Source organism: Rana temporaria, chromosome 2, assembly GCF_905171775.1.
Source record: "Rana temporaria chromosome 2, aRanTem1.1, whole genome shotgun sequence".
Lineage (NCBI taxonomy): Eukaryota > Metazoa > Chordata > Amphibia > Anura > Ranidae > Rana > Rana temporaria.
In genome coordinates this window covers 389179073-389204513 of record NC_053490.1, presented here as the reverse complement: position 1 = coordinate 389204513, position 25441 = coordinate 389179073, and the positions used below count along the sequence as shown (strand labels likewise).

The 25441-nt window shown below is 43.8% G+C and overlaps 1 protein-coding gene across 2 annotated transcripts in view; it reads right to left on the bottom strand.

Annotated features, from left to right (window-relative positions):
* Window positions 1-25441, bottom strand: part of AHDC1 (AT-hook DNA binding motif containing 1) — a 138281-nt gene that overhangs the window by 20485 nt on the left and 92355 nt on the right. The window contains exons 3-4 of one of the 2 annotated variants that reach the window (XR_005747071.1): window positions 23413-23459; window positions 7972-12767 (exon numbers count right to left, since the gene is read on the bottom strand). Coding sequence is in view for 1 of the 2 variants with exons in the window: in XM_040337984.1 (XP_040193918.1) it covers window positions 8023-12767; window positions 23413-23459 (4792 nt within the window). In the remaining variant the exon portion in view is untranslated. The remainder of the gene's footprint in view (window positions 1-7971; window positions 12768-23412; window positions 23460-25441) is intronic. The other variant, XM_040337984.1, reaches the window with a different exon arrangement.

The following is a 25441-nucleotide window of genomic DNA, read 5'->3' as shown; positions in this document are numbered from 1 at the left end:
AGTTAGTTCAACAGAGCCCTAGAGGGGTGACTGGGACAAGACGATCCCTTCAGAGAGACCCTGTGGTTGGAAAATCTCAACGCTAACACCCCCCCCCCCCCCCCCAGGTCTCAACGAGATGATATATATACCATTTTTGTAGGTTTCCCTTCCATGCCCCTTTCCCCTTTTTCCTTCACCCCCCCCTTTCCTTCTCCCTTCCCTCACCCCTACTCCATGGGTCCTCTTGTTGTTCCCTGTTATCCACTGCAGTAGATCTCTATCGACCCATCACAATCCAAGGTCACCCAGTCACCGTTGCCTGTCTTCGAGCCAGATTAGCCATAGCCAAATTTAAAAGTCCTTTTTTTTTACTTTGAATAAAGCACTACTCTAGGGCAGTGATGGCGAACCTTGGCACCCCAGATGTTTTGGAACTACATTTCCCATGATTCTCATGCACTTTGCAGTGTTGATGAGCATCATGGGAAATGTAGTTCCAAAACATCTGGGGTGCCAAGGTTCGCCATCACTGCTCTAGGGAATCCATTTGATAGCAGTAGCTTTAAGATATACTCTTAACAGATCTGACTACACCCAGGCAATGTAGAGAATTCCTTTGGATGCTTAGAAGGGCACATGGATAACAGAATAATATCTCCATTGAGATGGAATGCAGAAACCACCTTTGGAAGAAAGGATGATCTTGGACATAAAACTGCCTTGTCATTGTGGAGTATGAGGAAAGGCTCTTTATGGGAGACATGTCTGACAGACATTATAGCTACCAAAGAGGCTACTTTGCTGGCAACAATCTCCAGGGGAGCATCCCTAATGAGTTCAAAGGTTTCTGCAAAGGCATAGAATCAAATTAAGGTCCCTGGGAAGCACAATGTGCTGCAAGGGAGGCCTCATCTGAGAAACACCCTGAAAATCCTTACAGGCGTGACCCAAACTACAAATTCTACCAGTTCACGAACAAGAAAGGTTTTGTAGGTTTTTACAAATTTCTTTATGACCAAAGTGGCGTTACGAAACAGAGGAAGGTCAAAACAATGCCAAGGCTTTTGCAGACAGAGGCAATGAGCTTATAAATATTAAAAAGCATATGGCATAAAGCTCCTTGGTTAGAATAGCGACAATCTGGAGACAGAAATCTTCCACAGCTTCCTTCAATACTGCCTTAACATCTTCATTCTTCCATGTCTGCATCCTCTAGGCTTGCCATATGGGGATCTGACTCTGGTTGTGAAACGGGAGAAGCAAAAGAGGCGGGGTGTTTCTGAGCCCTGGACAAAGATGGCTGTATTAAGGTTACATACCGTTTATACTCGAGTATAAGCCGACCCGAGTATAAGCCAAGGCCCTAATTTTACTACAAAAAAACTGGGGAAAACATATTGACTCGAGTATAAGCCTAGGGTGAGAATGCAGCAGCTACTGTAAGCGGAAAAGAGGGTAAACAATTCCCATTTTCAGCTTCACTGTGCCCATTTGCATGCCTCACTGTGCCCATTTGCAACCTTGCTGTGCCCATTGCAGCCTTACTGTGCCCATTCTCACTGTGCCCATTGCAGCCTTACTGTGCTTATTCTCACTGTGCCCATTGTAGCCTTACTGTGCCCATTCTCACTGTGCCCATTGCAGCCTCAGTGTACCTGTATTCTTTACAGGCTGCGGGCATCCATTTTTCAAAAGTCCCGGCTTCCTTCTGTTCCCATTCATTCCATGATAGTCAGTGTACCCTGCAGGTAGCGGGCGCCCATTTTTCAAAAGTCGTGGCTTCCTCCTGGTCCGTGATAGGCGTTTGTGATAGGCTACCGCCTATCACAGACCTTCTTTCATCCTCAGACAAGAGGACATCCATGATAGGCAGAACACTGAACACAGTGTCTGCTGGGAAAGTCCAAGGATGAGAGGACCTCCGTAATGAGCGGTAGCGGAACACAGTGTCAAACGCCTATAACGAACCAGGAGGAAGCCGCGACTTTTGAAAAATGGATGCCCACGACCCGACAGGTACACTGACTCGAGTATAAGCCGAGGGGGCTATTTTCATCCCTAAAAAAGGGGCTGAAAAACTTGGCTTATACTCTAGTATATACGGTAGTTAGTCAGGTTGATAAAAAGACAAGTCCATCTAGTTCAACCAATAAAAGGGAAAAAAAAAACAAAAAAACAATCAATCATACTATCTCATATACACACACACACACAATCCTATACCAGTTGATCCAGAGGAAGGCAAACAAAATAAAAATAAAAAACAGCAAAGCATGATCCAATTTGCTTCAGCAGATGAAAAAATGCTTCCTGATCCCGAGAGGCAATCGAATATTCCCTGGATCAACTTTGTCTATAAATGTTAGTATCTTGTTAGATTATGTACATTTAGGAAAGAATCCACACCTTTATTAAAGCAAGCTGCTGAGCTAGCCAGAACCAGCTCTTGAGGGAGTCTATTCTACATTTTCAGCTCTAACTATGAAGAAACCTTTCCATATTTGGAGACTAAATCTTTTTTCCTCCAGATGTAAAGAGTGCCCCCTTGTCCTCTGATGACCTTTAAGTGAATAACTCATCACAAATTTGACTATATGGACCACTTATGTATTTATACAGGTTGATCACATCCTCCCCTTAATCTCCTCTTCTCAAGAAAATAAATTTAGTTCCTCTAATCTTTCCTCATAGCTGAGCTCCTCCATGCCCCTTATCAGTTTGGTTTTTCTTCTCTGGCACTTTCTGCTATTCCCCAATATCCTTTTTGTTAACTGGTGCCTAAAACTAAACTGCATATTCCAGATGATGTCTTAGTAATGATTTATACAGGGGTCATATTCTCTCTGGGTTCCATATCTCTCTTAATACAAGAAAAGAGACTTTGCTCGTTTTGGAAACTGCAGCTTGGCATTGCATGTTATGAACGTGTGACCACTTTGTGAGGAAAAATAAATAGCAAATAAAGAAAAAATAAAGCGCATTTGATTGAGACACTAATAATTTTGTAATTGATTAAAATGTACCTTTCCTTTTTAATCTGCAGCCAACGTAATTTTCTGAGAATACTTTGCGATATGGCTACCTGGAGTTTTCTGTACACAGATTGTGTACTGACCACTCCCCAGAAACATAATTGACTTATGTTTTAGGCTCACCAATTTTCCCAGAAGTCTGCCTAAGATACTAGTCAGATTTCAGGTATCCCTTGCAACACAATTTTTATTTTTTGAGAGATACTTTTAATAGGAGCCCGTCTAAAGGGATGCAGGCCCAGCAGATTTCTTAATTAATGCCCTGAAGTTCCACACCTGACAGTTAATTATGAAACCACTCCCATTACCTACCTACAGAGGCACAGAAAAACACACATGGATCTCTTCAGAATAACAAAAGGTAGGAATCTGCAACAAAGTTTGTTATAACCCTTGCAATGTACATTGATCACCCAGAGAAGAATGTTTTTTTTCTCAACAAAAGTGGAGTTACGCTTTAAGCTTATGATCTACCAGAACACCTAGATCCTTCTTCGCCATTGATTCCCCCAATTCTACTCATCCTAGTCTGTATGTGATACTAAACATTTTTTTTTTTAAACAGGGTATGCTTATCTGCTCTGTTCAATATTTTTGCACAGAGCAGCCCCGATCCTCCTCTTCAGAGACCCTCCGCTGGCGCTCCTGGCTTCTCCCACTTTTGAAGTACCCCCCCAACAAGCCGCTTGCTAATGGGGGTACTCTTGCAGGCTCGTTCCTGAACCCTGCTGCCTGGGTCCATAGACAAAGACAGCAGAGCTTTGCCCCACTCTCATCATAGGATTTGATTGACAGTAGCAGAAGCCAATGGATCCTGCTGATATCAAACTACCCTGTAACGAGTGAAAGTGGAGAGAGCCTCAGCCCTCATGCAGAGCGCTGGGTTGAGATGAGGCTCAGGCAAGTATAAGGAGGAGGTTGTGGGAATATCCTGGACACAGATGGGTTATTACCCCAATATGCAGAGAATGCATTGTGGCAAAAAAAAAACAACTAAAGCTTTAGAAGCACTTTAAGGCCATAAACTGTCAAGATGATGCAATCCAAGAGATTTGCCTATGGTGGTGGTCGTCCATGGTGCTAATGGTCGTTGTCTATCTATGATGGGGATGGATTTTGCCGTGTGCTGGTGCCAAGTAACCAAACCACTAAAATGTACTTAAAAATGAAAGCCATTCCCAGAACAATTCATGCAATTTTAGTTCCCCTGTCACAAAGTCGGAAGTGTGGAAATGTGTTGGGCCGTGGCTTCACAGTGATCAGAGACACCAGGACTGAAACATCCACTGGTGGTGAGATCCAACACAGATACAGCACCTGGTGTTTTTTTTTTGTTTTTTTTTAAAGGCATGAATTATTTGTAATCAATGTGAGCGGCACTTTTTTTTTTTTTAATTGGTGATTTGGTTACTTTATCAATGTTTTTTTTTCTCCTACATGACATACCTGCTTAATTATGAACTATACGGAGGTGCAGTATAACATCCATACTGGAGTTGGCGTTTTAAACCAAAAAGTTGATTTGCCAACCATGAGAATGGGAGGCATATGAAGTCGTGAGTTCTCATCTGAAACGGAGAGGGATCACGCAAGGTGGTGTCTTGAGTTGGAGGATATTTGTATTAAAGAGGACTGCACTGTTTTATTTCAAAGAGCAGAAGAAAATTGGTGTAATATCACTACTAACAACACTGGGTAAATACTTTTGTATGGACTTTGTTTTGAACTTGTTTTCATTTGGATTTTTATATATAACAGCGCTACTTGTAAAATGAATCACAGAGACGTTACAATTTTTATGTATATTTATATTGTATGGTGGCAGCAGTGGAACCAATTTTGTTTTAAATCTTAGCACACTGATAAAATTGGGATAGGTTTATATGGAGATAGTTATTTGATCCTCAGCGCTGAGTTTTTTCTTACATGTAAGATATGGCAGTGTTTTTCAACTCCAGTCCTCAAGGCACACCAACAGGTCATGTTTTCAGGCTTTCCATTATTTTGCACAGGTGATTTGATCAGTTTCACTGCCTTAGTAATCACCACAGCCGTTTCATCTAAAGGAAATCCTGAAAACATGACCTGTTGGTGTGCCTTGAGGACTGGAGTTGAAAAACACTGCGATATGGTAATTGTGCCCAAGCAGAATGCTGGAAAAAAAGCATGGCACTTCCTGGTTTTCAAGACCCCCTAGGCCAGTGGTTCTCAACCTGGTGGTTGGGACCCCCTTGGGGGTCAAATGATGATTTGTCAGGGGTCACCAAATCCTGGGCTGTTCCTGAAGCCCGCACCACTCTCCCAGCCTTTTTGCGGCTGCCCAGCAGGGCTGTCCCTGGAGCCTGTGGCCACCCAGCTGGGCTGTTCCTGGAGCCCAAGTCCACCCACTCAGCCTCTTTGCAGCCGCCCATTCAGTTCACGGCATGACTAGATGTCCGCTGACTGGTGAGGATTGCGAGATGGGAGGAACTATAAGGAGACCCTATCTCCTGACTTCAGCATAGGTGTCACTGCTACGAGACACTACAGAGTCGGAGACACAGTGGGTAACATTACCTGTAAATTATAGTTGCAATTAAAAGTCCCCACTACAGTTCTCAGATCAGCTGATGACCTTGATCAAGAGCACTTAAGTTGGCTGATCAGAACTCCCCCCACCACTTCCACTCAGCCCATCCCCCCCCCCCTCCAAGGAGTAAGAGAAGGAATAAAAATAGAGAATACGTGGAAGAGAGAGAAAAATAGGGGGTGGAAGAAAGGAAAAAGGGAGAGAATAAGAGAAAGAACAAGAAAGACGGCTAGAGAGAGGGATGGAGGAAAAACAAAAAAAAGAAATTGGGAGAGAGATATAAAAGGGAAAGAAAGGAGAAGAAAGAGTGTGGTACATCCTAAAATGTATCATATGAGGTTTTAATGCTGTTCAAAGTGAAAGGGACTCAGGGAGCACTAAATGTCCATGGGTTGGGGGTGCAAATTACTTGTCTTGCCTTGGGTGCTGACAGCCCACACGTCAAAAATAATTTTATTGTTGGGGGGTCTCCACAATTTGGGAAATTTTATCAAGGGGCCACGGCACTAGAAAGGTTGAGAACCACTGCCCTAGGCATTGCTGTGCCTACAGATTCATAACGTTATTTCTGCAATGTGAGTTTGAAGATGGCCATACACTTCAATTTTTTCATTCAGCCTCATGGCTAAATGAAAATATACAGCACAGATGAACCAATCTCACTGTGTCCATTGTATTCGGACAACCAGTGCATCTGATTAAATGCAGTCTGTTTCCAAAATGTTCAAATCTAAAGATGTTGGGTGGGAGGTTGGTGACAGGGCCACTCACAAAGTGAATTTCCAACAGTTCATTAGGAACTGTCCGAAATTCAAATAGTGTATGGCCAGCTTAAAGCGGGGGTTCACCCTTAGAGGGCACTTTTCCCCCTTAGATTCCTGCTCGTTTTTACTAGGGGAATCGGCTATTTATTTTAAAATATGTGCAGTACTTACCCGTTTACGAGATGCATCCTCTCCGTCGCTTCCGGGTATGGGCTTCGGGAATGGGCGTTCCTTCTTGATTGACAGGCTTCCGAGAGGCTTCCGACGGTCGCATCCATCGCGTCACGATTTTCCGAAAGAAGCCGAACGTCGGTGCGCAGGCGCAGTATAGAGCCGCACCGACGTTCGGCTTCTTTCGGCTACGAGTGACGCGATGGATGCGACCGTCGGAAGCCTGTCAATCAAGAAGGAACGCCCGCTCCCGAAGACCCATACCCGGAAGCGACGGAAGAAGATGCAGCTCGAAAACGGGTAAGTACTGCTCATATTTTAATACAAATAGCCGATTCCCCTAGACCGAACGAGCAGGAAGCTAAGGGGAGAAATTTTTTATTTTTTACAAATGGGTGAACTCCCGCTTTAAGGCTCTGCTGCCTATTGACTGATAGTCTAAAGAGATTTAGAGCAAGCATTGAGGTCACTCCTGTGTTGCTCATGGGTTGTCTTGCTAAAAGCTCTGACATGGGGGAAGCAAAACTCTGCCTCTACCAAGGTGATCACATCTACATACACAAAGTATAGAATAAGGGCCCTTTCACACTTGTATGTTTTTTCCTGCATTTTTACCTTGCAAAAAAGACAAAAAAAAAGCCTTCCCTTTAAATCCGCGTTACAGGTGAAAAGTCCTGCATGTTGCATCTTTGGTGAGGTTTTGAAAAGCTCAAACACGCAGTTTCCTATTGAAATGAATGGAGATCGTGGTAAAAACACAGAAATGTGCATTTTTGAGTTTCATAGGTGCAAGCAATCCAAAAACGCATGAGAAGCACATAGGAAACAGAATGCATTTTTGCTACAGAGCAGTGTGAAAGGGCCCTTTGTTATAAGTAACTACGGTAATAGAGGACAGTTTAACTGCAAGGAAACCACTACTTTTTTTTACCTTGGCTCAGCTTTCAGTTTCCCTAACCTTTTTGCCTCACAAACTTGCACCCAAAGCAATGTTTGAAATATGCACCCCCACGTGATAAAAAAAATTCTTGTTGCCAATTTTGTGTTAATTTACAAGACCACATATAATGACTTTCTCCTTTCATCATCCTGGTTCTTTGTGTCTTGTTTTTTCCAAGGATCTGTTATCAAGAGATCATTTGATCACATAGGATATTCGCAAAAAAATAAATAAAATATCACATCCATTACAGTATGTTTGTGCTCTCCCACTATATTAACTATTTAGCGGGCGGCTCACTTTAACAATTAATTTAGATTTGCATACAAATATTTTCATATTAAGAAATGAAACAAAATAAAAAGCACAGTTTTTAACATTGTGCAAGTCAACATAGAACTTATTGAAGAGGACACAGAGCAGTTACAAGGCAGTATGAAATAAATAAACTAATAAAAATGGATTTTCTTTTTGGTGCAATTGTACCAACACATATTGTAGCCTATTTCTCACCTCACCCCTTTGACTCCGCTGCTCCTGATGACTCTGGACATGCCACTCCCCCTAGAGGGAGGTGACTGTGAAGTTGTCCTCTGGGATGTTCTCGGGTCCCAAGAAACCACCCTTCAGGTTCGGGGGTGAAAGGACTGGGGGACCCTGGGGGGGGAAGGCTGGGTAACGATAAGTATCCTGGAGCTGCACCATGGAGTCTCTCTGCACGGGGGAATGGGTAATATCATTGATCAGGGGGCAGGGATATGAGGCTCTGTGATGCCCCCTTACCATGTCCAGCGTCTCTTTGTCTCTTTTAGGGCTTGGGATGTGAGGGCTCAGGCAGGACATACCCTCTGCTCGCCTGCCCATAAAGTCAGAAAGTAAGCCACCCTTACCATCATAAGGAGGACTGCGGGGTGGATACCAGTAGCCAGCGTTCTTGCAGCTGGGAGGGTCATAGCGATGGTGTGTTGTGGGTTGTGGAGGAAGTTGCTCCCTACAAGAGGGTAAGTGGGGGGGCAGGCTGTGTTTCAGGGGATCACAGGATGAGTGGGGAGGGGGTACAAGTTTTCTTCCCTCCCCTGGCCGCAGCTCAAGCGTTGGGGAGCAGTTAGGGGAAAAGGGAGAGTCTTGTAGCGGGTGATCATACCCCAGTCCATGTGGGGGTGGTGGAGGATGTGGGGCACCAGTGTTGGTGTTGCCAACTGTAGGGAGATGGGAGAAGTGTTTACTAGATTCAAGCTCTGTGGAGGGAGGGCCCAGCCCAGGAGAGTCACTCTGGAAGCCAAATGTGCCATCTGAAGGGGTAGATGGATTCATGGAATAGGGTCCAGAGAAGTCACAAGGAGGCTCCCTCTCACCCACCCCATACGCCCGCGAGTGGGAGGGCAAAGGTGACATGCTGCTATCTCCACTATAGCAGTCCAGTCCTAAATCTGAGGTGTCTTGAAAGAGGGAGTTGACTGAGGAGGATGGTGGTGGAGCAGGTGGTTTTGGGGAAAATTTAGCTTTGCCTGAACCCCTTTCTTTCTTGTTGGTTGTACAATTTCCACCTCGCCCACCTCTTGGGCCCCTGGGCCCTCCTCCTCTTTTGGTGGGAAATCCAGATGGGGGAGCAGTAGCAGATGATGATGAAGATGAAGGGGAGGATGAAGAAAAGCCCAGGTGGTGGTGGGGTGACGGCTCAAATATATCGGTTTTCTTTCTTCGGCCTCTGCCAGGTTTAGCTGTTTGGTGGAAGAGGACAGTTTGGTTCCAGCTGTAACCTGGTGCAGATGATGTGTCATTCCAGTCCATCATCAATTTTTCAAGGCTGGAGAGACTAGACTGCCCTTCACTAGATGAGGCTTCACTGTTAGCCCTGCGATAGCCTGCACCAGGTTGAGTGTACTGTGTACTGTCAGAGGATGACTCTGACAAGTTGTCAGTGTTTTGTTTAGCCTTCTGTGGTGTATAGTTGCTTATGTCCAAGATGACATTAGATTCAGTCATGTGGCAGTCAAACCCAGGCCCATAAAGTTGCCCAAAATTATCAGGGCCCCAATCAGACTGTCCATAACCTTGTCGAAATCCCCATTGCCCTGTTCCTACTGATGCTGGAAAGGTACGACTGTTTTCACCGGGAAACATAGGACCAGACACCTTAGGCAACATATAACCTGCAGGTGAAGAGGTGCCTGAACGGCTTTCACTCCTAAGTGGTGGATATGGTGGCAACTCTGATGTGCTGAAAAAAGGACTTTTAGCTACATTAGACCCTGAACCTGCTGCTGACATCTGTTGTTGCTGGCTAAAGCTAGTGCTACTATGGGCACTGCCCGGTGATGACGGGAGACTATTGCCACCACCAGTGAAGGAAAAACTACAGTCCTTATTACCTAAGCAATCAGGTGGAGCAGGGTACTGCTTGTTTGGTGCAAAAATTCCATGGCCAGGTAAGTTTTGACCAGTAGATCCTTGAAAGGCTCCGAACTGGCTAAAGTTTCCAGAATGTTGGGAATTGGGAGAACGTGACAACAGCTTTTGAAAGGCATCAGATCCACGGCATTCTTGTTGGGTAAGTGACACATAATTTGTGTTTCCCCGGTTGGGGGGAAATGGCTGCCTGGAGGCTGCTGAACTTTGGTATGATGATTCTGGGTTGCTAGATTTCCCTCCCCGAGAATTGGGGTATGACTGAAGTGCCCTTGGGTTGGGTGAGGCTGATGACCCAGAGAAGGCAGATGCAGATTTTCTTGCTTCTTGTCTCTGTGCAACAGAAGAAAAATCCACAAGATCAGAAGAGTCATCAGAGTCCAACAGAGATCGGAAGTAGCCTGTAAACAGTCCATGACGATCCTGCCCTCCACTTTCACTCTGGGTAACAGATCCCGTTCCACCATAAAAACCTTGACGAGATGGTGAGCCATCATGCAAGGCAGAAAAACCGGTGCGTTCTGGTCCTTGGTAACTGCAAGCTCGATTACCCGACTGACTGTTGGAAAGCTGTGATGCCCATGGACCACTTTTACTCTCACCACCCCAATCTGACACACCTTGGTAGCTAGGTTCTTCTCCCATGTCCCCCAGCAGAGCACCATTTTTTCGAGATCTTCTCTTGCGCTTGGGTTTAGCATTAGGATCTGGTTCAGGCTTTGGCTGTCTCCGTTTTCGTGGTTTTAAAGGATCAACGGTTCTTGGTTTTGTTTTCTTCTTCCCAATGCCTTCAAAAAACTCAGTGAAAGAACAGCGAGATAGCTCTGCATTGTGGCTATTGCAAGCTCCTCTTCGCCCTGGTCCTCCCCCACGACCTCCTCTTCTTCTATAGCCCTGAACTCTATGAAGGTATTGAGATATATTAGGAGTTCCAGGTGCTTGGTGCACGGACTCGGGTAATGTTGGTGTCCAACAACGAGGAGGTGAAGTTCTCGATGCTCCTTGACTTTGTCGGTTGAGAAAAGCAAGTTTTGCCAGTACATCACTGTAGTCAGATTTGCTGTCATTAGTGTCTGCAACATAAGAAGGCTGAGGTGATTGTAGTTTTTGCTTCCGTCGTCTCCTTTTCTTTGCAAACTCTCCTTCTGGAACTGGTTGAGGGGACATGGGAGTAGGCTGTGGTGGTAGTGTGGGTTCAACAGGAGGTGGTTGGGGAAGGACTGGTGGTGTATCCCTAGACAAGACCAAGTTCTTGGGAGGCCGACCACGTCGTCTCTTAAGAATGATTGGAAGTTCACCAGGTGGAAACACCATTACTACATTACGTCCATTGTTTTTCATCTTTAGAAGGGAGGTGGGACCTGGGCCTGAACCACCGATCAACTCTCCTCCCTCCACACTTAGAGTGCTACTGAATGAAGATACTTTATAGCTTGTTTTATTTCTTCTTCCCATTGGCATTGGAATTCTGGCAATCCGAACTACCATTTTGCGTATGCCCCTACGTTTTGGCTTTGGTGGTGGACCCTGCTGTACATCAGCCTCTGCTGTGGGTGGTTTGTGATGAACAGCAGGAACTGGAAATAGTGCATTTTGTTCATTAAGTCTGTAAGCCCTGGGCTCTTCTGGTGTTCGATGATAAGGAGGCATTACAAACGCACGGGAAAGACTGCTATCAGATGCCCTTGGCCTTCCAGGTCTTCTCCTCCTTCCCCTGCCTGATCTGTCACTTCTGCGGCCTCTGAAACCAAACCGATGTCCGCGGCTAGAAAACGGAGTTCGTCTAAGGGTTTCTGATGTTTGAGAAAAAAGAGGTAGCATCCATGGCATTTCGTCAATCTGCTCTTCTACAGTACTTTCCTTTTCTTTGTAAGTGTCTTCAATTTGGCTACACTTGTCTACCTCAATGTCATCTTCGTCATCTGAAGATTTATCTTTATCACCACCTCCTGTTCTTTCCTGCTTTTTAATATCTATAATTAGTTCCTGACTTTCATTTATTTTACCCTGCTCTGCTTCAATTTTCAGATCTTCCTGGTCTTCAATTTTAACTGCAGATTCCCCTTCCTGTTCTTCATCCGATGACTCTTCTTGCTTACTTTCCTCCTGCTCCACACCAGATTCATCATCTTGTTTATGCTCTTCATGCTCCTCCCCTGACTCCTCCTCACCCTGTGTATTCTTTTGTTCCTCATCAAAACATGTTTCCTGTTTAAATACTTCCTGCTCAGCAGATTCCACTTCATGTTTACCTTCTTCATGTTCTTCCCCAGACTCCTCAATTTCATGCTTACTCTGCTCGTCACCCGATGACTCGTCTTTATCATTTTGATTCACAGTCCTTATATTGCTTGAACTTTCTCCCACATTACTACTACTATTATCTTCTTCCCTTTCTTCTACAGTGTCTGTAGGCTGTGGTTCCATCCAGGCAAGAGCTGCAAGCTCTCGAAGAACATTTGAACTGGCAGACTCAGAAGAGTCTGGGTTGGGAGACACAGGGTTTGTTTCTTTATCCACTGTTTCTGAAGGCTTTTCTTCAGGGCTTCTCAGTCCACAAGCAAGGCTTTGAGAAGAAAAAAAGCTGTACTGTAATCCTGGCTCAGCATCTTCAGGCTCTGATGATGGGCTGGTGACATGGCTGTAATTAAGGCGGACACCACTGGATCGCAGGTCATTGGATAGTTGGCTAAGGTCCTTCATGATATCCATCAAACGAACAACTGGCTGAAGGTTGACACGACCATTGCCACATTTGCTTTTTAATAGAGCGATTATTCCATCAACACCTAATTTTGGAGCTCCCGCTGATGAACGGCAGAAGGGTTTGTTTGAGCGGCCCCAGGAGTGCTGGGTTCGAGGGTCTTCACCTTGGTGTTCTTGATTGGCAATGGTGGTGTCTGGAAAGAAAAGAAAAAGGGTTACGGTTTTAAAAAAAGTATTGTATAGTCATTTTTTTTTATTTTTTTTATATTCATGTAAATGTGCACGGCTTGATCTGTAAATGTATAATTCCATAATGTACCTGGGGTCAGCCATAATGGTTCATTGCATATACCAAATCTGCTTCCTACACAGTAGTTGTGCTTTATCAAACCGAAATGGAATATAAAGACATAAATCGAAATTTGGCGAGTTCAGCTGAATTTTGACCCATGTATAGGCAGGCTGGTCGTACAGAAGTAGATCTACATCTTTCGGATTTCCCAGAAAAGCACTGATGATGAAGCTTTCCCAGGGTACATCTGTGTGACCCTGGCTATAATCACCAGTGCCTCATTCAACCGGGAAGTGCAAAACAGTAAGGGAGTGGAGCGAGTGATCTGCGATATATTCATGTCCCCCTTGCTTACTGAGGTTGTAAAATGTTTATATTAAAGTAGTTCTAAAAAGGCAGAAAGTTTCTTACCTTGATGCATTCCCCCATATTCCCCCATTCCTCTTATACTCACCTGAGCCAGCGATGTGTCCGAGAGCAGAAGCTCTGCCTACCCCATTGGCTAAGACACAGCAGTGGGAGGCATTGGCTCCCACTGCTGTTAATCACAGCCAGTGATGAGGGAGCAGGGCTGAGCCACACTGTCTCAGACATACAAGGACCGCTCGGGAGTGAGCTTGCAGCTTACTTTGAGAGGACTCAGCGGGGGGGGGGGGGGCAGGAGCACCGGCAGGGTGCAAAACCATTGCACAGAGCAGGTAAGCATGAAATTTTGTTTTATTATTTAAACAAAGCTGAACCTTTACAAAAGCATTAAGACTTCTTGTACACTTGGCCGTTATTTACCACGGCCATGGGAAAAAGTGTCAAAATCACGCCGCAATTTTGAAGCGGTTTTCCCTTAGCCGACGGTCAAATGTTCCGATACTAAAATGCAATTCTTCCTCATTCAGGAGAAAGCGGTTGAGGGACGTTGAACCTTACCCAACCGCAGGGGCTCTTAAAACGCTGCTAAAAGACTTTGCATATATTGCCAAATATACTTTTATGGAGATGCGTTTAGGAGCTTTGGAAAAAACACACCAAAAGCTCCTAAACACAAGTTTAGTAGCTGCTAGTGTACATGAAGACTTTGGTAAATAAAATAAAAAATGTGTGTGTGTGTATATATATATATATATATATACAGTGATGAAAATAAGTATTTGAACACCCTGCTATTTTGCAAGTTCTCCCACTTGGAAATCATGGAGGGGTCTGAAATTGTTATCGTAGGTGCATGTCCACTGTGAGAGACATAATCAAAAAAAAAATCCAGAAATCACAATGTATGATTTTTTAACTATTTATTTGTATGATACAGCTGCAAATAAGTATTTGAACACCTGAGAAAATCAATGTTAATATTTGGTACAGTAGCCTTGGTTTGCAATTACAGAGGTCAAACGTTTCTTGTAGTTTTTCACCAGGTTTGCACACACTGGAGGAGGGATTTTGGCCCACTCCTCCACACAGATCTTCTCTAGATCAGTCAGGTTTCTGGGCTGTCGCTGAGAAACACAGAGTTTGAGCTCCCTCCAAAGATTCTCTATTGGGTTTAGGTCTGGAGACTGGCTAGGCCACGCCAGAACCTTGATATGCTTCTTACAGAGCCACTCCTTGGTTATCCTGGCTGTGTGCTTCGGGTCATTGTCATGTTGGAAGACCCAGCCTTGACCCATCTTCAAAGCTCTAACTGAGGGAAGGAGGTTGTTGCCCAAAATCTCGCAATACATGGCCCCGGTCATCCTCTCCTTAATACAGTGCAGTCGCCCTGTCCCATGTGCAGAAAAACACCCCCAAAGCATGATGCTACCACCCCCATGCTTCACAGTAGGGATGGTGTTCTTGGGATGGTACTCATCATTCTTCTTCCTCCAAACACGGTTAGTGGAATTATGACCAAAAAGTTCTATTTTGGTCTCATCTGACCACATGACTTTCTCCCATGACTCCTCTGGATCATCCAAATGGTCATTGGCAAACTTAAGACGGGCCTTGACATGTGCTGGTTTAAGCAGGGGAACCTTCCGTGCCATGCATGATTTCAAACCATGACGTCTTAGTGTATTACCAACAGTAACCTTGGAAACGGTGGTCCCAGCTCTTTTCAGGTCATTGACCAGCTCCTCCCGTGTAGTCCTGGGCTGATTTCTCACCTTTATTAGGATCATTGAGACCCCACGAGGTGAGATTTTGCATGGAGCCCCAGTCCGAGGGAGATTGACAGTCATGTTTAGCTTCTTCCATTTTCTAATGATTGCTCCAACAGTGGACCCTTTTTCACCAAGCTGCTTGGCAATTTCCCCGTAGCCCTTTCCAGCCTTGTGGAGGTGTACAATTTTGTCTCTAGTGTCTTTGGACAGCTCTTTGGTCTTGGCCATGTTAGTAGTTGGATTCTTACTGATTGTATGGGGTGGACAGGTGTCTTTATGCAGCTAATGACCTCAAACAGGTGCATCTAATTTAGGATAATAAATGGAGTGGAGGTGGACATTTTAAAGGCAGACTAACAGGTCTTTGAGGGTCAGAATTCTAGCTGATAGACAGGTGTTCAAATACTTATTTGCAGCTGTATCATACAAATAAATAGTTACAAAATCATAAATTGTGATTTCTGGATTTTTTTTTTTGATTATGTCTCTCACAGTGGACATGCACCTACGATGACAATTTCAGACCCCTCCATGATTTCCAAGTGGGAGAACTTGCAAAATAGCAGGGTGTTCATATACTTATTTTCCTCACTGTATATATATATATATATACACACATACATACATACATACATACATACATACATATATATATACACACACATACATACATACATACATATACACACATATATACACACATGCACGCACATACATACATACATACATACATACACACACACACACACACACACACACACACAGCAGGGGGGAGGTGCCAGGAGGGATGACCCAAGAAGAGGAGGATTGGGGCTGCCGTGTACAAAACCATTGCACAGAGCAAATATAACATGTATGTAATTTAAAAATAAATAAATCAAGCATCACTTTAAGCTCAACTAAACTGGAAGCAAGATCGAATTTAAAAGCAAGCTAGTGGTGGGAAACCACGCAAAATAGTTTTTTTTTTGGGAAATAGCACATCCTACGGCACTCTCGCTCCAGGTCACAAGATCTAAAGCTGCTGTGGCTGTATAGGGGAGTGCACGTCAGCATAGTTTTCAGTGAAAAGTAATTTTACTCACATTGACACAGTCCACCGTGCAGCAGATCATATGACCTAATAAACCGGCTTCAGGTCACATGACCTGACATTGGTACATTTTGCCATGGTTTAACAACCCTAATCTGCCTCTTCAAGACCAGCCTGATTTAAATAGAACTTACTTTACAGTTTAGATCTAGAAGAGGGAACTAGAAAGTGCTCAGCATACATATTTCACAGCAACAACTAAGAACAAAGGATAACCTTTTATCACAAATTATTAAGGACCCACGTTAAAGTTTTTTCTGAGCAAAAAAGAAAATATAAAACTAAAAAAAGACTTCAAAAAGCGGTTTCACCTAGTTTTTGCTGTCATAAGCTACCCGCTACTAGGCAGCATTTAAAGGGGTTGTAAAGGTTTGTTTTTTTATTTTCTACTTTAACCACTTAAAGACCTTAGGTGTTTTTCAGATTTGGTGTTTGCAAGACTAAAACAGTTTTTTCTGCTAGAAAATTACTTAAAACCCCCAAATATTATATATATTTTTTTTTCTAACACCCTAGAGAATAAAATGGCGGTCATCGCAATACTTTTTGTCACACCGTATTTGCACAGCGGTCTTACAAGCGCACTTTTTTTGGAAAAAATTCACTTTTTTTAATTAAAAAATAAGACAACAATAAATTTGGCCCAATTTTTTATATATATTGTGAAAGATAATGTTACGCCGAGTAAAATGATACCCAACATGTCACGCTTTAAAATTGCGCCCGCTCGTGGCATGGCGTCAAACTTTTACCCTTAAAAATCTAGATAGGCGACGTTTAAAAAATTCTATAAGTTGCATTTTTTGAGCTACAGAGTAGCTCTAGTGCTATAATTATTGCTCTCGCTCTAACGATCGCGGCGATACCTCACTTGTGTGATTTGAACACCGTTTTCATATGCGGGCGCTACTCGCGTATGCGTTCGCTTCTGCGCGTGAGCTCGTCGGGACGGGGCGCTTTAAAAAATTTTTTTTTTTGTTTTCTTAATTTTATTGATTTTATTATTTTTTAAACTAAAATATTAAAAAAAAAAAATGATCACTTTTATTCCTATTACAAGGAATGTAAACATCCCTTGTAATAGAAAAAAGCATGACAGGTCCTCTTAAATATGAGATCTGGGGTCAAAAAGACCTCAGATCTCATATTTAGGCTTAAATGCAAGAAAAAAAAAAAAAAAAAAAAGGAAAATTTGTCATTTAAAAAAATGACAAAAAAAAAATTGTCTCTTTAAGAGGCTGGGCGGGACTGACGTTTTGACGTCACTTCTGCCCAGCAGAGCTATGAGGACGGGTGGGGGCCATCTTGCCCTCACTCAAGTCCTCACTCTCCAGGCGGCAGCATCGGATCTCCTCCGCCGCTACCGACGGCTCCGGTAAGCGGCGGAGGGCGCGGAAAAGCGGCGGGCCCTCTCCCGCCACCGATAACGGCGATCTCGCGGTGAATCCGCCGCGGAGACCGCCGTTATCGTTTACTCGGCCGCCCGCTGAAAACATGGATATCTCAGTTGTGGCAGCAGCTGCTGCCGTTACTGAGATATCCATGTTTAAAAAGAGGACGTACATTTACAATACGCGGGTCGGGAAGTGGTTAAGCTAGTGCATTGATGGTTCACTAACCTTTTCCTTTGATTTCCCTTCTAAATGTTTTTTTCTTTGTCTGAACTTCTTACTTCCTGTTTCTCCTCAGTAAGCTTTCCACCATCATCCGAGCGGTGGAAAGTCAGCCAGAAACGCTTACCAAGGAGGAACAGGAAGTGATAAATTCAGACAAAGAAAACAAAGACATTTTTTTTGTAGAAGGGAAATCGAAGGAAAAGGTAAGTGAACCAACAAAACCTTTACAACCCCTTTAAAGTCTGCTGAAAAACAGGATTTTTGACATGAGTAAAATTTCCTTGCGCACAGAACAGGACATAAGCTTCTTTAAATTGTTACAACTGGGTTATATGCAGCTACTTTCAGATGACCCAACAAAAAAAAGCTACTGGGACTTCCCTCATAACCCTTCCACTTCAGTTTGCCTCAGTTTTGTAGCAAGCAATAGAAAGATCACAGGAACAGCGGCGAGGGTCTGGTATACTGTACTCAAAGACACCGATTTAACTGGTAAGACAAAAAAAAATCCTATTTTCCTGATTTCACAGTGCAGAACCGATTATATTGGAAGATCCCAAGTGCAGGTCATCCTAACCCTCTTGTATTAAATTGTATTGTTGCTTTATTGTCTCCCTTTATATTGTAAAGCAAACTGTTGATGCTATATAAATACTGTACAACAAGACAAGCTTCTTTAACCACTTGCCATCCATATAAACATCCTGGACTTCAAGTGGTTATTAAAATAAGCTGTTGCAGCCAAGCGATTGATACCGTTTTATTTTTATTTTTTCAGCCAGTGACCAATTTTTCGTTTAAAGTAATATAGGCAGCTTTAGAGACGCCTGATCAACAAGCATTTTGTCGCAGGTTAAAAGCCGTCATTTACTGGCTACTGTAGACAGGTAACCAGCTAATTAAGCAAGATCTGACAGGCCTCTGTTCTTCAGGACCATGGCTTTAATGGCCATGCTTTAAGACAAGGAAACCAGAAGCAAGATGGAACATTAGTTCTTGGGGCAGCAGGTCTAGACAATCCATGGGGTACAAGGAGCATCTGTCAGGAGTCTTGCGTATGCCCAAGTACCACATGCTCTGTGCCAAATGATGGACACGAGAATAGCTGAAATGCCCTCCATCTTGATCCTGCAAGGAAGGCAACAGCAAGTCTGAAGGAAGTGTCCACTAAGAACTCCCTAGGGCCCCTGGACCCAGCAACAAACCTGTCAGTTCTAGGTCAAATCTAGATGCCAGAAGATCCAGACCCAATGCCCCCAATCTTTGGCAAAGGGCTTGAAAGACCCATGGATTAAATAGTATGTTCCCCTATCCATACCCTGAATACCAAGAAGGTCCACTTGCCAATTTCCACGCCTGGGCTGCAAATGGACAGGGCCAGAATGTAAAGCATCAATCAAGTCTTTAAGAGCAGCATTATTACTCCCGGTGACTCCTTGATGATCGATGTGGGCAAGGGCCTTGACAGTCAAACTGGGATCCTCTGAGTAGAGGCTTGCAGCATTGAAAGGCCAATCACACTGCCCCAAGGTAAAACATTTGGATAAAAAGAGAGAGAGAGTTTCCTCCAATGTCCACACCCCCTGTACCAAGACGGTATCCAGGACTGCACTCTAGCCTGACAGGCTGTCATCCATCCTGAGAATCTTACATATTTAAGGAAAGGAGCTGCTCTAACTCCAGTGCTAGGTTGGGATGCCACCAGACTAAGAAAAGTTTGGTCCCAGGCGATGGGTTTAGCTGTGATTCTCAGATTGAGAATCCACCTGAATCGCTGCAGAATTTGTACTGACGTTTGACTGTCGGGGACAGGAAAAACTGTTTCCTCAACAGAAGATTGTCCATGTACCCCACAACATGAATTCAAGAACCTTGTTGAAATCTCAAACAGCCATACACAGACCAAATATAAGGGTGACAAACTGGTATTCATGGTCTCCCACTGTAACTGTAGATAACATTGGTGTTGTGGAAAGATGGGAACGTGCAGATAAGCGTACCCGATGTCTACAGAAGCCAGACAATCCTCCAGAAGGAGGGAGACAATGGCTGACCTCACATTTTCCATGAAAAACTTTGGAACCTGCAGGAACAAGCCGAGAATCTTTAGATCCAGAATGTGCCCGACTTTTCCATTCGGCTTTTGAAGTAGAAACCTTGAAATCATTCCATTGTTGGTACTGGGGTGATGAGCCTTTAGGACAAGAACTGCTGCAAAGTAGTCAAGAGACCCATTTATTTGGGAACAGGGTATGTTTATGAGCTTAAAGCAGGGAAGACTGTAAAACCCCCAAATTGTAGCCCTGGAAAACAATCTGAACCCACAAACAAGATCTGTTGGGGTCAGAAAGCTGAGAAGCCCAAAAGACATACTGCCCTTCCTGCCCCCCCCCCCCAACTGCAAGAAGTGGGGGTTTCTTATCACTGTGAAGAGGCCTTCGCTGTCTTGGAAAGCTATATCTTCTTACAAAAGCACATTCCTGTCTTAAACCTGGCATTGGAAGACAGAGGGATGAAAGGAACCGTTAACTTCAAAAAGAGAAAGAAGATCTACTAGTATAGACATGAGCTTTAGAGTAGGAGTGTTCTCTTATCCCTTGTGATCTCCTTAGCATACTTATCCAAAGGGGTAATTTCTTGCATGAGAGCACAGCTGACCAGCATTGAAACCAGAGAGTCCTGTGCAGCTGGATAGAGAAAAGACTAATCCCGGAATTTTGGAGATGTGCATTTGCCAAAGCATTCACACATTTAATGCAAGATCATAGGTAAAAGGTTCAGTTGATCTTGGACAGAGGCATCTGACCCCTTATGCAGGCACTTGTAACCAGCCGTGGCTGATAAAAAAAAGCCCCCCAAAAATGGTACTCAAACACCCCAATAGTGGTGCAGGAGGGAGATGCCTTGGTGCAAACACCTGAAGGTCTCACCAATAACATTGTGTCCTTAGTAGCAAAGGACCGAAGAAGCTTTTCAGTCAGTGCCTTGAGACCAAAAAAAAAAAACTGAAAATGTTTAACAAGCGCAGAGACGGCCTTAGGAGCAGAGTAGCACCATACAGGCGCAGTGGTGCCCCATTTAATGTGTGCGACAGCACCCTGCTGTCCATCTTTGGAACTCCAACAAATAAATGTGGAAAAAGACACCTGCAAGTGTCTTTTCCATTTCTTTTATTGTTTGGTGTAATTATTTGTGGGGACACCCACCTCCACTGAGGTTAGCACCAGGAGGTTAGCACCAGGACCACCAAAAAGTTGCCCCCACAACCATTTATTTTTTTGTTTTTGTTTTATGACACTCTGTAACTGCAGAGTACGATGTAGACAAGGTTCAAAAATAAAAACCATCTCAAAAAGGTAATCCTGCAAGGAAACAGTCACAGCAGAGAAACTAAAAAAACTAAAAAAAGGGGACACCCTGAATATATGTATATGTATATATACACACACACACACACACACACACACTGTATTTGGCCTATAAGACTACCTTTTACACTTAAAAAAACTGGCCAAAAAGCAGGGGTCGTCTGCTCGGATGCCTGCTGGATGTGCGATAATACTGTATGTAGCTTCGGCTACATACAGTATATACCGCTTAGCCAATCCTGGTGAGCGATGTATTCAAACGAATACAGAGCCTGCTCGGATTGGAGTAACAACCTCTGCCAATCCGTGCAGGCTACATAGAGTAGCCTGCTCGAATTGGCTTTGAGAGTCAGAGAGGCATGGGCTGATGATGTTACAGCCTCTGCCAATCCAAGAAGGCTTTGTATTCATTAATAGAATACATTGCTTGCCATGATTGGCTCCAGCTTCAGCAAGAAGGAAGAAGAATATGGCTCCAGAAGGAAGAAAAATGAAGCGTCAGAAGCCTCGGAAGGCGGGGTCATCTTATACAGTGAGTACAGGCAAAATAAATCGTAAAAAACTGTACAATTAGGGGGTCGTCTTATACACCGGCAAATGCGGTGTGTGTGTGTGTGTATATATATATATATATATTAGAAGGGCTTCCGACCTATAAACACTCCATTATTAGTAGAAATGAGGGGGTCTAACCCTGTACCAGGTTTTGCTCTTTAAAATTTGAATATGGGAGTGGGAGGAGTTGTATGAGGAGTTTCTCAGCAACCAGTGTCCAATCACCTGAAGGTAGCTGCATATAAGAAAACTGTAAGAACTTGAAGACACCTGCGGCCTGTACTGTAAAATCAGGAAAGGCATTTTATACACTACTGCATGAGGATCCCAAAGAAATAAATGTAATTCTGGTCTCCTTGTATTGTGCAGCAGTGAGGAACAAGAAAGAAAACTGAGGTCTGCACTTTCTTTTTTTTGGGGGGGGAGAGATCAGATGGACCATTGGAAGAAAAATTTAAAAGTCAAGCTCTCATAATGATAAATTACAGGTAGGGTTGTCCCGATACCACTTTTTTAAGACCGAGTACAAGTACCGATACTTTTTTCCAAGTACTCGCCGATACCGAATAACGATACTTTTTTTTCAATGTCATGTGGCAGTTTGACAGATGGGGACTTATAGGTGGCTGGCACTGAAAGGCAGCACTGACTGGTGATTGGCGCTGAGGGGCACTAATAGGTGGCTGGCACTTGTGGGCACTGATAGATGGCACTAATTGCACCGATAGGTGGCACTTGTGGGCACTGATTGCACTGACAGGTGGATGGCACTGAAATGCTGCGAAAAATGACACTGAATTTATATTTTAAAAAAAATGCTGCAATGCCCATCTTGGTACACCCTGCACTCCGCTTGTTACACCCAGCTCAGGCTGGGTGTAACAAGATGTCTGCTGCTGCTTACTGCAGTGGAGTGCAGGGTGTACCAAGATGAGTGTAGGGACGTTCAGCTGCTGACATGTCACACAGACCCCTCCCCCTACAATACAGACCTCCCGCTTACAATATAGACCCCCCCCTTACAATACAGATCCCCCCCCACAATAGACACCCCCCTACAATAAAGACACCCCCCCTCCTACAATACAGACCCCCCCACTTCAGACCCGTAATGCTGTGAAACCTCGGCAGCTCAGATGACCAGTGGGCAGCATGGCGGTGACAGGGAGGCAGTGACACAGGCTGAAGCCTGGCTTTGCGGGGGGGGGGGGTGTCCGTCGTCACACCCGGGACCCAGCCGCGGCTCTGACAAATCTAGGCTGTGACTGTACTTGTATAGTATACACAGAGGCGGGGGAGGTGGCTGCGGTCTGCTCGGCTGTGTGACTGTGAGACAGTCACAGCCGAGATTTGTCAGAGCCGCGGCTGGCTTCAGCATGTGTGTCATTGCCTCCCTGTCACCGCCATGCCGCCTGCTGTCTCCACGTTGTCCTCTTCAGTCGCAGAAGGGGAGAACCGGCCCGACAACCCCCCAGCGTGTGCTGCCCGCCCCCTCTAAAGCCAAACTCCGCCTGCACTCCCCCCGCCCTCTCCTGCCTTCCCCAGTCACTGACTCCTCTCCGGCCACAAAAATGAAAGTATCGGGGAAGCATTGGGAGCAATTGCGCGAGTACAAGTACTCGCGCAAATGCTCTGTAACGGTCCCGATACCTATACTAGTATCAGTATCGGGACAACCCTAATTACAGGTATACTGATCAAATATAAAATGTATGAGGTGAATCTAGCAATACAAAATCCTAGCAACCATGTATTTCATATTGATGCAATATATACTTACTTTCTTGCCTTTCTTGCTTTGCACTTCGCCCACTGTACTTGTGATCTCTGAAAAAAGAAAGAATAAATATCATTAAACTATCAGCCATATAACCAGAAGAAAAGATAACAGGAAAAGCAGATGGAATATCTTAGGAAGTCAAAAGTTTTACTCAATATCCAATCAGTAGCTACACTTCTCATTTTACCTTATAACTACAGGTACCTATAGACATGAGATAACCAGTAACCCAATCCAATTTTTCACTTTGCTGTCAGCTGGATCTACTATCATTCTCAAGTCAAAAGGCAGCTTAACTCTAAGAACAAATTTTTTCCTTGCCACTGGCAGAATACACATCTGAGGTGCTCTACAAAGTAGTGATAAAATGATAATCAGTGTAGCTTGAAATGTTACTAGTTGGGAAGATGGTGGAACAGATATGAAGCTAGATTTACATACATAGTTTAAAATTAACCTGGCCCGACTTAATGTGCTTAAAGGTGACAACCGTCTTGAAGTGCAGGGCTTTGTTACCAGAGAAATGTTTTCGCATTTTTGCAGACATGTTAAAGCACATTTTAGGCCTGAACATTTTCTGGGAGCAAAGTCCCTGCAGAATAAAATATAAGTAGTAAGGGCACACAAACACCATAGATCACTGAATGTTTGGTAAAATATGAGTTTGCAGCAAGTAAAGAGACGCATAGCATGTCAAGCCTAAAAACAGCGACAAACTGAAATGGCGACACCCTTCACTACCCAAAAAACTGTCCAAAGGCAATGCTTGAAAAATCGAAAAAAGTTAAGTTTAGAATTAACTATGAATGATGGCCCCAGAGTTTTCGTTCACACTTGCAGTGTTACGTCAAACATGTGGTGCAAATAATTTCATACATAGGTGCATCCGTTGCATGCATTTTTTTCGAGATGTGTTTCATTTTTATTTTTTTACATTTTTTTTTTTTTATATACAGAACTTTATTCTGATCACTTGGGGGACAATGGTCCCCCCTCTTTATTGTGACATAAGGGGTTACTGGAGCTCCTTGGACCCCAATACAGGGCTGTACACAGAACATTCTATTACTGCAAGTTAAGATCGAGACCCTTCTGACACAACATTCAATTAACATTCCAGAGCATAAATTGCACTTGAATTTGACAGCTAAATCATATGGTGTGAGGGTTAGCATTAGGCCTCATGCACACTGGGCGTTTTTTTTTTTTGGGCGTTTTTACAGCAGCCGTTTTTTGGCAGTAGACATTTTTTTCTACAGTCTTAATACTCTCCATGTTATCCTATGCGTCCACTCACACATAGGCTGTTAGCACTTTTGGGAAGTGGCGTTTTTGAGCAGTAAAAAAACAAAAACAAAAATGAGTGGGTTCTGAGAGAAGTTTTTCAACTGTAAAATGCTCCAACGCTGATAAAGGTTGATAAACGCAGATAAGCGCTCAAAAACGTCACTCACCAGCGGTTAATGTTTTTATCAATTGGAAACAAAAATGTTAGAAAACGCTAACGCAGAAAAACGCTAAACACCGCTAATAAACGCTTAAAAACGCCATTGCAAAAATTTTGAAAAAAGCTGAAAAAGGTATAAAAACCCCAGTAGCTTTGCAGTGAGTTTTTCTAACGTTATTTTAACGTCCAGTGTGCATGAGGCCTTAAAGTAGAACTATAGTAAGGGAGGGTTAACCCCTGAAAGCTTTATTTTTGCCATTTTTGTCCCACTGCTGAGATACATTCACTTCCTTCTCATAGCCAAAACAGAAAAGGCAAATCACTACTAATCAAGGGAATTTCTTGGGGACCCATAGGTCACCAGAACTACTGTCCCCATTTGGAGATTTCCCCTCAATTACTTTTCTGGGGACAACCCAAAATTTGGGATGGTCTTTAACTTTCAATTAGAATGGTTAATGGGACAAAAAGAAAGGATGAATCTCCCTAATGGGGATACAGACAGCAATTAAATCTGAGAAGCATTTTAATTCCCCTGCACTCTATCCAAAACTAAAAAAAAATAGTTCTGCCTTTAGTTGC